Source organism: Anopheles moucheti, chromosome 2 (assembly GCF_943734755.1).
Source record: "Anopheles moucheti chromosome 2, idAnoMoucSN_F20_07, whole genome shotgun sequence".
In the NCBI taxonomy this organism is placed as follows: domain Eukaryota; kingdom Metazoa; phylum Arthropoda; class Insecta; order Diptera; family Culicidae; genus Anopheles; species Anopheles moucheti.
This window is the reverse complement of record NC_069140.1, coordinates 38,589,733-38,601,874: the sequence shown is the minus strand read 5'-3', so window position 1 is coordinate 38,601,874 and position 12,142 is coordinate 38,589,733. Positions and strand designations below refer to the sequence as shown.

The following is a 12,142-nucleotide window of genomic DNA, read 5'->3' as shown; positions in this document are numbered from 1 at the left end:
GTCTCTCTTTCTCTCTATCTCTCCCTCTCTCTAGCTCTTATACTCTTTCGCTCCCCCAACAAACCCCCAACTGGACATCAAACCCACAGACACCATGTTTGGCATTCGGCAAATGAAGTGATACACTGATCGATTTGGCGAGACATCTAGCGGGAAACGTAAGCAGTGGTACAGCGTGAATTAGGCAGACTATTTGTATGATTCGTTAGCAACTTTCTTTCCTTATGGCACAACCTAGCGCAACGCAACTACGACAGTATCTAATTGTGTAAATAGAGGTCTTCACTTGCTATGGATCCGCATTTGTTTTGTTTGGTTTGGTAGTTATTTTGTTATTCTCCTTTTATGTTGTAAGTGTGTCTTTATTAGTCCTTTTAATAAATAGCAAGCGATCACGAAATTCCGCCCCGTTCGTTCCCGTTTTCGTTACATGTTTGTGAGTGGATGTGTGATTTTTTTGTTTCTTTTCTACTTCTGTTTGGCAATTAGGATATACAATATACCTGCTGTCAACTCGCTTTTTTTTATTGAAGATAGTACTAGTTCCAGAACCGTTTCAGTAGAGGACGTCAAGGATGTCGAGTGGGTCGTCAATAGTATGGTGGCATATCGGTTTTGTTTCTGTTTAGTTGGCGTATCGGTTTTTGTACATACCGTAGACGTACCGTGGACCAAATTCGGTTCCACTGCTCTGATCGCTCGACGACGGATGGTTGGCCGGTTCCAGGAGGTCGTTACCGTCTTGAACGACCTTTAACACATCGGAGCTACCACCATTAGCCGGTTGTTCCTCTTGTTCATCGTCCTCACCGTTGTCGTTCGTGTTGTCATGTTCCTGGGCCACCGGTACGGCTGACTGTCTGAGAGCATGATCCTTAGTCTTGAGATCTTCCTGTTCGTTGTTGAAAAGGCTGCTGAGCGGATGGGACTGTGCTGACTGAGCTTGCGGGGACATCTGATCGGAGCTCATCCTGGACGCGGACGTTTGCCTTTCATTGATTGAGTGCGCCCGTTGCAGTTTGCTGGCATAATTACCTTCCCTTGCAGCTAGACGGTTGTTCTGCAGAAGGGTTTCAACCATCGCTTCCAGCTCATCCTCCGCAGGACGTGCATGGTTCAGTTTGGGTGCGGCATGCTGATTATAAAACTTCCGATCGTAGTACGTGGAGTCCAGCGGGTATTCTGAGCCGTCATACAAATTGCTACTCCGTTTTCCAATTTCTCTTAGTAGCGCCTTGTTCAGCTCAACCTGGATGTAAAATGAAGTAAAATATGCAATAATTATTAACTACTTCAGGGTGAAGAAATATCGCTTCGAATCTAATTGTAATTTATCTGTGTTCATCTATGTTTCTAGTTTTTTAATCACGAACACTTTGAATTAACAGAATCTATTCATAGTAGTGAAAAAACTCTTAACAGATTCCTGGAGCGTTCCATTTTCACTGCACTTTGTGTATTGTGTTTCCATCGTGCAAATTTACGCTGCAATGCATCCCGAACTCATTTTCCTTGTTCATGCTCATCGTTCTTTGCACCCGGGTTCCGGTATTCTGGTGACAATGCTATAAGCTGGCAGAAACTTTCATTTTTACTCCCGCTTGTATAATAACACGCTGCCTTTTCAATCATTTCCTTTTTAGCGCATTGTCTTCTACCACAGCGAGCCGCGTGGCAAGACAGGCGGACACATTTCGTACGCCGCGGACGTACACTTGCAACTGATTTTTATTCCATTTCCTGACACGGGCTGTATCCCACGAGAAATAATCTCATTGCTGTACCGTACGACCAGGTACTGCGGATGGAACCATGGAAGGAAGGAAATGGGAAAATATCATTTCCGGTCGGCATCATCATTAGCCGTGGTTGATTAACTCAGCCAATTGGCGGTATTATGGGCGGTGTGTGGTACGTAACCGCAGTTCCCAGGCGAGATATTCTAGCTACGCTCTTGGTATACGGTGCGGGAGTGTTTTAAATTTCTGTTAAGCGTTTTTTTGTGCTGCTCTCTTTGACTTTATTAGAACACCTGAAGGTTAGAATGGTGTAAACGTTTAACGGATGCAAAGCAGACATACAGGATTTAAATAGCAATTAATCATTGGTTGACGGTAATTATGCTTCAAGAAGCAATGTGGTGGGATAATTTGCATATAAAACAAATTGTCTGTTAATTTGGTAATAGTTTTTAAATTTGACGAGTTGATAATTAGGCAATAAAATCGGAAATATAACAGCTACAACATGGAACTAGCATTGGGCAATGGGATTCGGATCGGATTCTAGGATTCGATCCTTCTTTGGATCAATCCGGATTCATTCTTTAATCTAGATCGTCTGGACCTCAAGTCCGGCATTGGGATTGGGATCCAAAACAAGTTTCTACAATATTTTTTTCCCTTTTTTAATCTCTGTGATGTATATTAATATAGTATATATTAGTGTATACAAATATGTTTGTTTTCGAAGAGGAATTCGAATTGATTTCGGAGAATCTATTAAAAGATGGATCCGGTTCGGTAGGATCGATTTTTATATGGAAGCGAATGTTATTTGACATTGCCATTAGGATATATTGGTAAATAATTGCAGTAAAATGCAGTGACTCATAAATCATAAAACGAAGTTAAAGGCGATCTTATGGATGTGTCACCGCATGCAGAGTTCCAACTGTTTGTGAATTCATTTCGGGAGAGCAGAATTCTAAGCTTCATACCGTGTTATTGATATTCAGCGGAAGTAGAAGTTCTTCTTCCAGAGTTACATTTACAGCTTCTTCGAGAGTAATTCAAGTTAGTTTCTTGTTTATGGAAAATAATGTTTTAACTAAACGTAACTATGATTCATGTTGATGTGGTACAACAGCAAACAAATGACTTAGGTAATTTTTGATGAAAATATTGATCTAAACGAAGTTTGGAGCGCTCTCCTTCTTTCGGTGCTTATTGGTGCCAAAAATACGACATACCCATACAGGTTTTGAACGAAAAAAAACGAAACACATACCTCCAATAAGCAACATTCCCATCAAATCGAAATCGTGTCAAATTTCAGCAAAATAACAATTTACATTTCCTTTACACTCAGCTGGTAATGATGCCATGCTCGCACATCCTAAACGCGTAGACCGAACTGCTGTTCTACATGTCACTGACGTCCACAAGCAGCAGCAACAACAGCAGTGACGGTTTGCGATGTAAATTGGGATCATTACAGTTTGATGGGATGTTTGCGTGCGTAAACAGAGACGTATGCTTGCTGGCCGTAAGTACACGGATCGCTGTTTGCTGTTTTTTATCCCCGTTTTCGAGGAGCAAAGTTTGGATTGGATTGAAGGTGATAAAACCTGTAATTTTCTAAGGTCATACTTTCACTCTCAAAAGCGGTCCGAAACCTGTGACATTTTTTTTGTGTGCAAGAGCAAGCAACTCTAAAACAAAACAAAAAAAACTACAGAAAAAATATGCTTAAAGCTTCGCACTCCGTGCAAAAAAAAAACAAAAATCGTTTCAAATAAACATAAACCGTTTAATGGAGCCGTTGAATTTGAACAAGGTTAGCGAGGTTGGTTTCTTCTGCTGCTTGTGTTTCCAATCGTTTAACGCCAGTTTCCGCTGATGTGCTTTCGGTGACGAATGCTTTCGACAAGTCGAGTTCGATGCAAACGGGTTACAAGCGACACGGAGCAAAATCGATGCTGTTTGTGGATCTTTGAACGAATGGAAAAAGCACCGGCAGATCGCTTGAGGAATTGAATTTGCTTGCGAAAAAAAATGTGGAAAGCGTCTTTGCCGCCTGGAGCGCTTTCGTTAGGGAATGTGTTTCTATATGAATCTTTATTTTCTGGAAAACTTTTCTTTCGTCGAAAAATACGCTGGTTAAAAAAATCGTTACAAAAGCACCATTGATATTTGCCGAAAAGCAATCAAACAAATTTCCTTAATTTCAATCGATCAATTTTTGTTTTGTATTTATCATACCGAAATGTTAATGGATTTTGCCAATGTGGTGTTTGTTAAGCGACATTTTACTGACGATGGTGAAGGCTGTTACAACCTAACAGCAAAAATCTATTCAAGAGAATTTAGGTACCCCGAAAGGTGAACGTTTGTGTGATTCTACGCTTCTATATGCAGTGTCCAGCAATGCAGATTGATCAAACATGTGCTGGAACAAGTTTTGATTCAAAACGTTTCATTAAGCTTGAATTCTGTGCGAAAACATAGTGTGCACTTGACGACAAAAAGCGCTTCTGGTCGTATTATTTCAGTTTGATATAAATAAAGTTTCATACCTCTATTGGTAAAGTTTGTTGCGCATAATTTGGTAACGCTTTCTGATGTCAAGAAAGAGTTCAAACACTAACGCCATAATGACTTTTAGTAGACGACTATATAGAAACCGATTTAAGGAAATGAGAGAGTACGTTAGAATTTAGCTTCAACAGACTGCTGATGAAGCTTTTGGTGATGTTTGTTTACCTGGCTGAACTGAGCTAAATAACAACTAACCAATTGTAGAATCTACAAAACAACAAAGAGATTCCCAAAGGATTTACGCCGAATAAAAATTGAACTGTGACTACTTTCGTAAAAATGAAAGGCGTCAGATAGTCTACTACTTAGTATTTATTTACAAGCAAAATAAAAGCCACATAATGTGCAAACTGGAACAGTATTATTTGGATGTTCATTATATATCAAAAACCGGCAAGTCCTAAAGAACGTCACCTAAAACAGTTCATATTATCGGACAGAACAGTTCTCCGTTTTAAGTAGTGGCTGAACATCCTTCTATTATTCAAACCATTCCGTCACCCAGCATGGTGAGTGCGGCGAGCTAGATGCTGCTTAAATCCACACCACATGGGAGCGTGTGAGAGTTCTAAAAGTTGATGAACGGTAGAATTTTCCGGACGGAAGGAAATTATGCTCCAACCGCATAATTACTTACTTATTAGGGACAATAACCGCTCTGCGGTCTGGGCTGATTTGCTGCAGAAGTGTTCAGTAGCGCTAACGGTAGAGCGCCGTCGTTTGTCCGTTGTTCAGGATAGGACAGGAATAATAGTGCGCGTAAATATAGAGAAGCATTCCACTTCTTTATAATTGATTTATAATTTTCCCTATATGAAGACCCTACCACTTATTTACATAATGATTTTTTTGAACTAACATCTGTCTGAAATCGTTATGCTTTTCATATGACCGTGCAAATAGATATGCAGCGATTTTTCTCAGTGAGACATTTCGCAATGCAATTCGATGAAATGCGATAATAAGTTAATATATAAAAACTGGCTTGTCGTTTGAATCGCGTGTATGAAATAGCTCAATTTTGGCTGCTCAGTGTATGAAATAGCTCAAAATAGCTCAATTCATTGTTTAACAAACACCAATAAAAAATCGGTGTAGGCATTGAGAAAAATGTCTATTTGCAGGGTGACAGTCTATGGGAGATGGAGGCGCCCAATGCTCAATGGAGGCGCCCAGTACTTTACTAAAATATTCATTAAATTTTTTAAATTAAAGCATTTCTCTCCCTCTCTCTTTCTCTCACATTTCTTGGCGCAACGACCTGCTAAAGGTCATGCCTGCCCATTTCTGGCTTATTAGAGTAAATTTTACCACGTAGCCGGATGGTCAGTAGGGGTCCTTGCTACATTAGTCTGAGATTCGTCCAGATGGGATTTTGATCCAGTCCGATCGTGTGAAGACCGACGCCGCTATCATCATGCCACCGGGCCGATATAAAAAGCATTTAGTAAATCAATATCTCTAAGAGATATTAGAGAGAGTAAGAGCTCTAAACGCCAAATTTGAATTGTTTCGTTTATGTATGTAATATTGCTAATGTGAGTTACTTTAAAAAAAACGGAGTGTTGGTTCTTTACATAATCAATAAATCAACCAAGAAGATGGGTTAATTGGCTAAAAGGACCTGCTTATTAATTTTATTGATACCAAGCAACAATTGCTATCTCATCAACAAAGTTACAAGTTTACAACATTATAACATTAGTAAACCACATAAAGAGAGAAATATGTAGCTGATCAGTAGTGAGTGCCCACATTTCCTTTTTTCATACATTCTGGTTATGGTTTTGCTTTTATTAATTTCAACAATGCCACGCATAAAAATATTACAATTCAGTAGAGGTGCTCTTGTGGGATGAAGCAATCAAAATAAATCATCCAAAGTTATTTGTTCATTTTTAGCAATTTCTGATATCGTGAGATGTGCGTCATCAATTTAATCTTTCCATACACCTTTCTCGAGTGTGCCACGTAGCGTGTGAGTAATTGAATTCGCCATAGCATGACTGACATAGGCCCATACAATTAGAACAACATGTGGCACAGATCAGATGCATTAGCGATGCTGTGATGTTTCTTGTTAACAAAGCACGTATCAATGAGCACGCTAAACGGTACGCTGTTGGATAAAGGATTTGCGAAAGCGTTTGCTTTGGAACTTTACTTAAGCACGTTGGGTCTCATGCAGGAATGTGGAATGTTGTGGAAATTAAGTATTTTCGAGGAATGCACAAAGAAATAATAGAAGATTTATTTCGCCTCCAAGTGTGAAAGGATTTCGAACCCTTACGAACCGTAATCAAATACCGGATCAAATGGTCAAAAAATGGTATAGCGGTTAACTTTTGCCAATCAAATATAATTGCCCATCGGTGCAAGATATCTCATAATGGAATATTGCTGATTATGGCACCAGAATGTACTCACAGCAGCGCAAACTCAAAATCCACCACTTTGAAATACATTTTTACAACGCAATATATTCCCTGCAATAGCAGTCCGAAACAGCGGATACGTGTGGATAGGGTTTTATATGTTTGTGGGTGAAATGAATAAATGAACCAAACTACACCATTCTGCCGTTAAGATGGACCACGGTACGGTAGCGAACACGTCACGTAGCGCAAAGTAAACGTAAACACTATAATCATAACCCGAAAAACAGAAGCTTATCGTACTACGTAAATCATTATGAAACCTTTCTGCGTAGCCTCACGTGTTTTGTTTAGAGCAGTAGCATTTCAAGGAATCGGCTTGTTCGTAGGTTCTCGATAAAACCATCAGATTACAACGACTCTTGACAGCTAACGGAACGATGGAAGGCTTCCCTATTTGTTTGTATTTGGGTCTTTTGAGCAAGTAAATAATGGTTACCAGGAAGGATCCGTAGTACGACTGGTTGAAGCAAACCCCACTCCGGAATTTGCGAAACAAATGCTACGTTTTTAATCGAAGATTTTCAAAAACAGCCTGAATCTGGCCTCCGAACCACTGTAAGGAATACAATCACGCTACCGAAGAGATACAGAATTCAAATAGAATTCAAATAATACATACAGCGAGAATTGATAACAGCGGAAAAAACTAATGGTCTTTCACCAGTTCACCATAACAAATGCAACGATGTTTCGGTGGTATAATGCTATATTAAATATCCATGAAGGGTGATGATGAGAGTGACCTCCACACGTGATACATTGATAGCCCATTCGAACGTACCTATGGGGTGATGGTCTTATCGTATTCGCTGCATTACTAGCGTTGGTTCTACTGTTCTTGCTCCTCGTAAAAAAACACCACCCATAATAACGCCAAAGCCAACACATTGCTCGCTTACCTGTCTTGTGTTTTCGCGCATCTGTCTTCGGGCCATTTCCAGAATGATTCGCTGCCGAAGCACATCCAGCGGGTTAACGATCGACAGCGACGGTTTCGTCCTTTTCAGCGAGAGCAAGCTGTTTTCCTGTTGGATTTGGTCGGCCCAGCGTGAAAGTAAGCATAAACAATGGTAAAATAGTTATTAACAAAGCGTTATATATTGGAATGCGAGATGGGAGAACATATACAAAAATTTAATTATTGTTTGCTTATTTACGCTGCATATTAAATGCCTACTGAATGGTTAGATCATGCATTCCATGTACCTTAATATATCTTTTGACTGCAAGCATTTGATGCGGTCTATTGCATTATGTATTAACCTCGTTATATGCATTGAAAGCACGCTATTCATTGTACTCATATTACTCTACTCAGGTGCTTGATGGCGTCATGTTTGTAATTTAGTTTAAGGTAACTTTAAGATTCAATCTTAAAGATCTTTCTTGCCTTGAAGCTTAAGCTTAAAGTGTATTAAAATAGCATACCTTCAGGCGGGATTGCATTAATTCCATTAAGTGGCCAACACTTCTTGAATCGTATATTCAAAGCTGTCCAACTGAGTGTATTATTATTATTCTGTCCCAAAATGCCTAACATACCGTGATGGTTCTAGGTTTTGTTAAGATCTGCTGCATCACAATCAATTTACGTCACATCAATTCATAAGCTTTCGAGAAGCTCTTTCGTAACAAGTGCAAAAGATATTTTAAACCTGTTGCTTTCCTACAAACCATTTGCTATATCATTCTGCTCATCACCTTCACTGGTTGGATCATAAAATTAATTTTATCGCAATGTACCGCCTTCTAAGTATCCTTTTCAGTAGAGACAATTGGCTGTCAAGGGCTGTACGTACTGTCAGAGTGAAACCATTGTAAGAGCCCGCATAACCGTTCCAATACACGTGCCTGTCATCGGTTAAGGGAAAACTCCTATCGCTAAAGCGAGACCCGTATGCTACTCCACTGAACAAAGTGACCCCGGTTGGTGAGAGGAAAGCTTCAGCTAGCCGGACGCTACTTTCCCCATGCATGCAGTTGGGATGCAGTTGTAACCATTTTCATTTAACCGTCCCTCAAGGTTTCGCGCGGAGGTACTGTCGGGTACCTAGCGAAGGATATGGGAGCAGGTGAAGTCAGCAGCGTAGAACGGCGCACTGGAAATGGTACAATTTCCCAAAGCACTTCGGTAGCTGGAGGACAACCGGTTGAATAAATCACATAAACACTGTCCGTTGCAGGTGCAACAGCAGGATTGGTTCCGTTTGAACGCGGGTCGACCATTACTAGTGTAGCGCTAGCGAACACGTCTGTGGACTGGAGGGTGGGCCCATTGTTTAACAGGTACGGAGGTAGGTGGTCGTCTCATGATGGCACACACAGTAGCCAGGGGAAATTAGACATTAGCTGAATATTCTGCGAAGGTTTCTATTTCAACTTTGTAAACTTGCATGCTTCAGGACAAACGTTTGTGTGTTCGTCGCATAGCAAAACTGTGCCTGGTTCTAAAGCCCGTGAGGAGTAATTGTTTTTTGTTTGGATTTGGATGTCGTTTTTTCCTCGACGAAATAGCTTGCAATTCAATCATTTTAATTGTTCATGTGGAACAGCAGTATTAAGTTATGCATTTTGTTCATAAAAAAATATCTGCCAATAAATTTACGTTTACGTATTTACGTAAAAAAAAAATATATATCTGCCAATAAATAAATTCACAGTCGATACGGCCAGGCCGTTCTAACCAAACAAAAAAAATAAATAAAAAAAAATAAATTCATTAATGTTTCTGGAATGCTAACAAGTTTTTATTGATTTTTTTTTTAAAATATTCTCTCTGCACCTATGGAACCCATGCTCGGTACGGTAAACACGCACCGAAGAGTTGACCTATCGCTAATTGAAAAATAGAAACAATATTCGTGCTTTACCCCTTGGACCGTACGACTCCTCAAACCGGTAGGATGAGAAGCACTAAGGTCGTGGTGCTGACATATTTGTCGACTGAAATGTCAATCGATTTGCAGCGGTGAGCAAATATTTCAAAAAGCTAATAAACACAACCCGACCGTAGTATCCCTGCTGGGTTTTCTGGACGATAGGAACCGTTACGCATCCACTGCGGGACAGACAGGGCTCGAATGGGTTTTCATCGTTATCGTTCAGAAGCTGCAAGCCACACCTGTTTGATTGTATCCAGCAAATGAACAATTTCGAGCCCACTACACTAATTTCAGACCGATTAACGTAACTGTAGCGCAAAAGCGCTCTTTGCCGACGCACAGGCTAACATATTTGCCCTGGCAAACCATTCCATTGTGCAGTATGTTTGCATACATTCTTCAATCCGATTTTGTGGGAAATTAGTTCAACCGTGGATGATCGTTTGAATGTACCATCTGACGACGCAATAGCAAAGGGAATTTTGCATTTATGCGTGAATTCGTTTGTTAGCTTTCGTCTCGCTCGCCAGTGGGCTGGAAACAGTTGTAATCGATTGTAAAACGCCTCAGTGCTATCTTCCTGTACAATTGTGTGCCGCTTGTACGCCCACTAAACCATGCTAGCTGTTCTAATTAACCGTCAGTTCACTCTTTTTCACTCGCCGGCACCTTAGGCAATTCAACGTATCCACGCGCCTGATGGACGTAGCGGTGACTGATTGCTTGGGTGACAGATTTGCTGAAAGCGACAGAATCCTACACTACAGATGCGCTATAGGTGCCTTTTATTTGTCAGATGTAAAGCAATCGCATGAGAGAAAAGGAAATGTAACAGACGTGTACGGTTTGTGTAGGAATAGCATCTCGTAAAAAAATAAAACCGAATCGTAATCTGCCATTGAAGATTACAACATCTTGTCATAAAAGATAATTTTCAAGAGCGGATTTCAAGCAAAGCTAGATGAATATTCAATTCAATATAACATTATTTCAATGTAGCAGGTAAGCAGCCAAAATGTTGATACTGATTTGACAGAAAATCTCTAAAGCTCGGTTATATCGGTTTTAGTATTTTGAAAAAGATATTGATTTATAATCAGCTTTACTTTATGTCATGTAATGACAATTAAAAATCGTAAATAATAAATACAATCCAAAAATTAAATTAGGCCTCTCCGCAGATCTTCTATAACAGATTGTAACGGAAAAGCACCAGTATCTTTTGAAGAATAATAAAGTTTGTTTTAAAATAGTAACTAGTCCATATTATTAGGAGATTTGGTTCACTACATGCTCGACTTACCTGTACAACACGGCTGTCACTGTACGGTAAAGCGGACACCTGCAGGCTCACGCACACCAACGCCATCACCGCCGTCCAGAGCCGTAGGGTTGCCTTCATTTTGCTGCAAAACCAAAAGAAAAAGACCCAAAATGTAATGGTGCCAGTGTGAAAATTAGATCAACCAAACGGATAATGAAGTAAGGAAACCTTTACCACCATGGCGTATCGGTTTCGATACAGCAGGGTAGGAAAAGTGAAAAGATTCAATTAAATATTTGATTTTGACCGGACTGAATACAATCTGGACCTAAATTACAGAGAAACCATATACGCTGCCCTTGGGTCCATTTGTGGAATCGCTGTTGATTGCACCTAATAAGCCACAACCCACCTATAATAACCAGCATTTTGGGGGGTATTTTTATGTTGGCTGGTAGGAAACGATAGAATCGTGATAAATTAAATTACAGTACTGTTGATATGTTATTAATATCGATAACATTGGGAGTTTGGGGCTCTGGCCGTAAAATGAAATGTTATTCATTAAACAGTGTGTTGTTTAACTTTTTAAAACACTAGCTTTCTTTTTATTTGAAATGCTACAGAACACAGTTTGTATTGATTAGATTCGACTTTTGTATGCTTCTGGCGGTCATCGGTCGATCGCTTTGAAGTCAATTGCAGGTTATTATATTGTTTTATTTGCAATCATACCCTGGATCAAACAACGTATTCCTGCATGTGTATGTTTGCTCGATTAATTATTCAACATCAACAGGTATGAAGAGGTAAATAATTTCAATTGCACTTGTGGGAAAGGGCCCAAAAAACAGCAGTACAACACCCAGCGAAAACCGACCCAGCGATTCGACCCAGCCGGAAGTGACTATAATTTGCTTAATATGATTTAAACGTTACCAACCATCGTGCCAGAATCATTGACATTGAAGCGTTCGTACCATTAACAACGCATTTTTCATGCGAAAAACAACACCCTTATAACATGTGCCGTTTTCGCCGTTCTCGCACCGATCATCAACCAATACACGCACCGGTCTACGATGGAAAGGAAGGATCATTAAAAATATATGCTTCCAATTTTTAACTGACCTTCATACACATTCTACAGCATACACCCAAACACTAAAACACTATAGGGGTATTTCAATTTTAATCGTACAAAAAGCCAGTTTTATACCGAATTATTCGTTAAGCACA

General features: G+C 39.9%; 1 protein-coding gene across 1 annotated transcript; it reads right to left on the bottom strand.

The window, feature by feature from the left end:
• Positions 1-11,041, bottom strand: LOC128297968 (uncharacterized). The gene is made up of 3 exons (XM_053033688.1): positions 10,943-11,041; positions 7,657-7,782; positions 1-1,249 (listed from the first exon to the last, which is right to left on the bottom strand). Exons 1-3 carry the CDS (start codon positions 11,039-11,041, stop codon positions 626-628), a joined length of 849 nt encoding a protein of 282 aa, XP_052889648.1. The 3' UTR covers positions 1-625.
• Between the last annotated feature and the right edge of the window lie 1,101 nt (positions 11,042-12,142).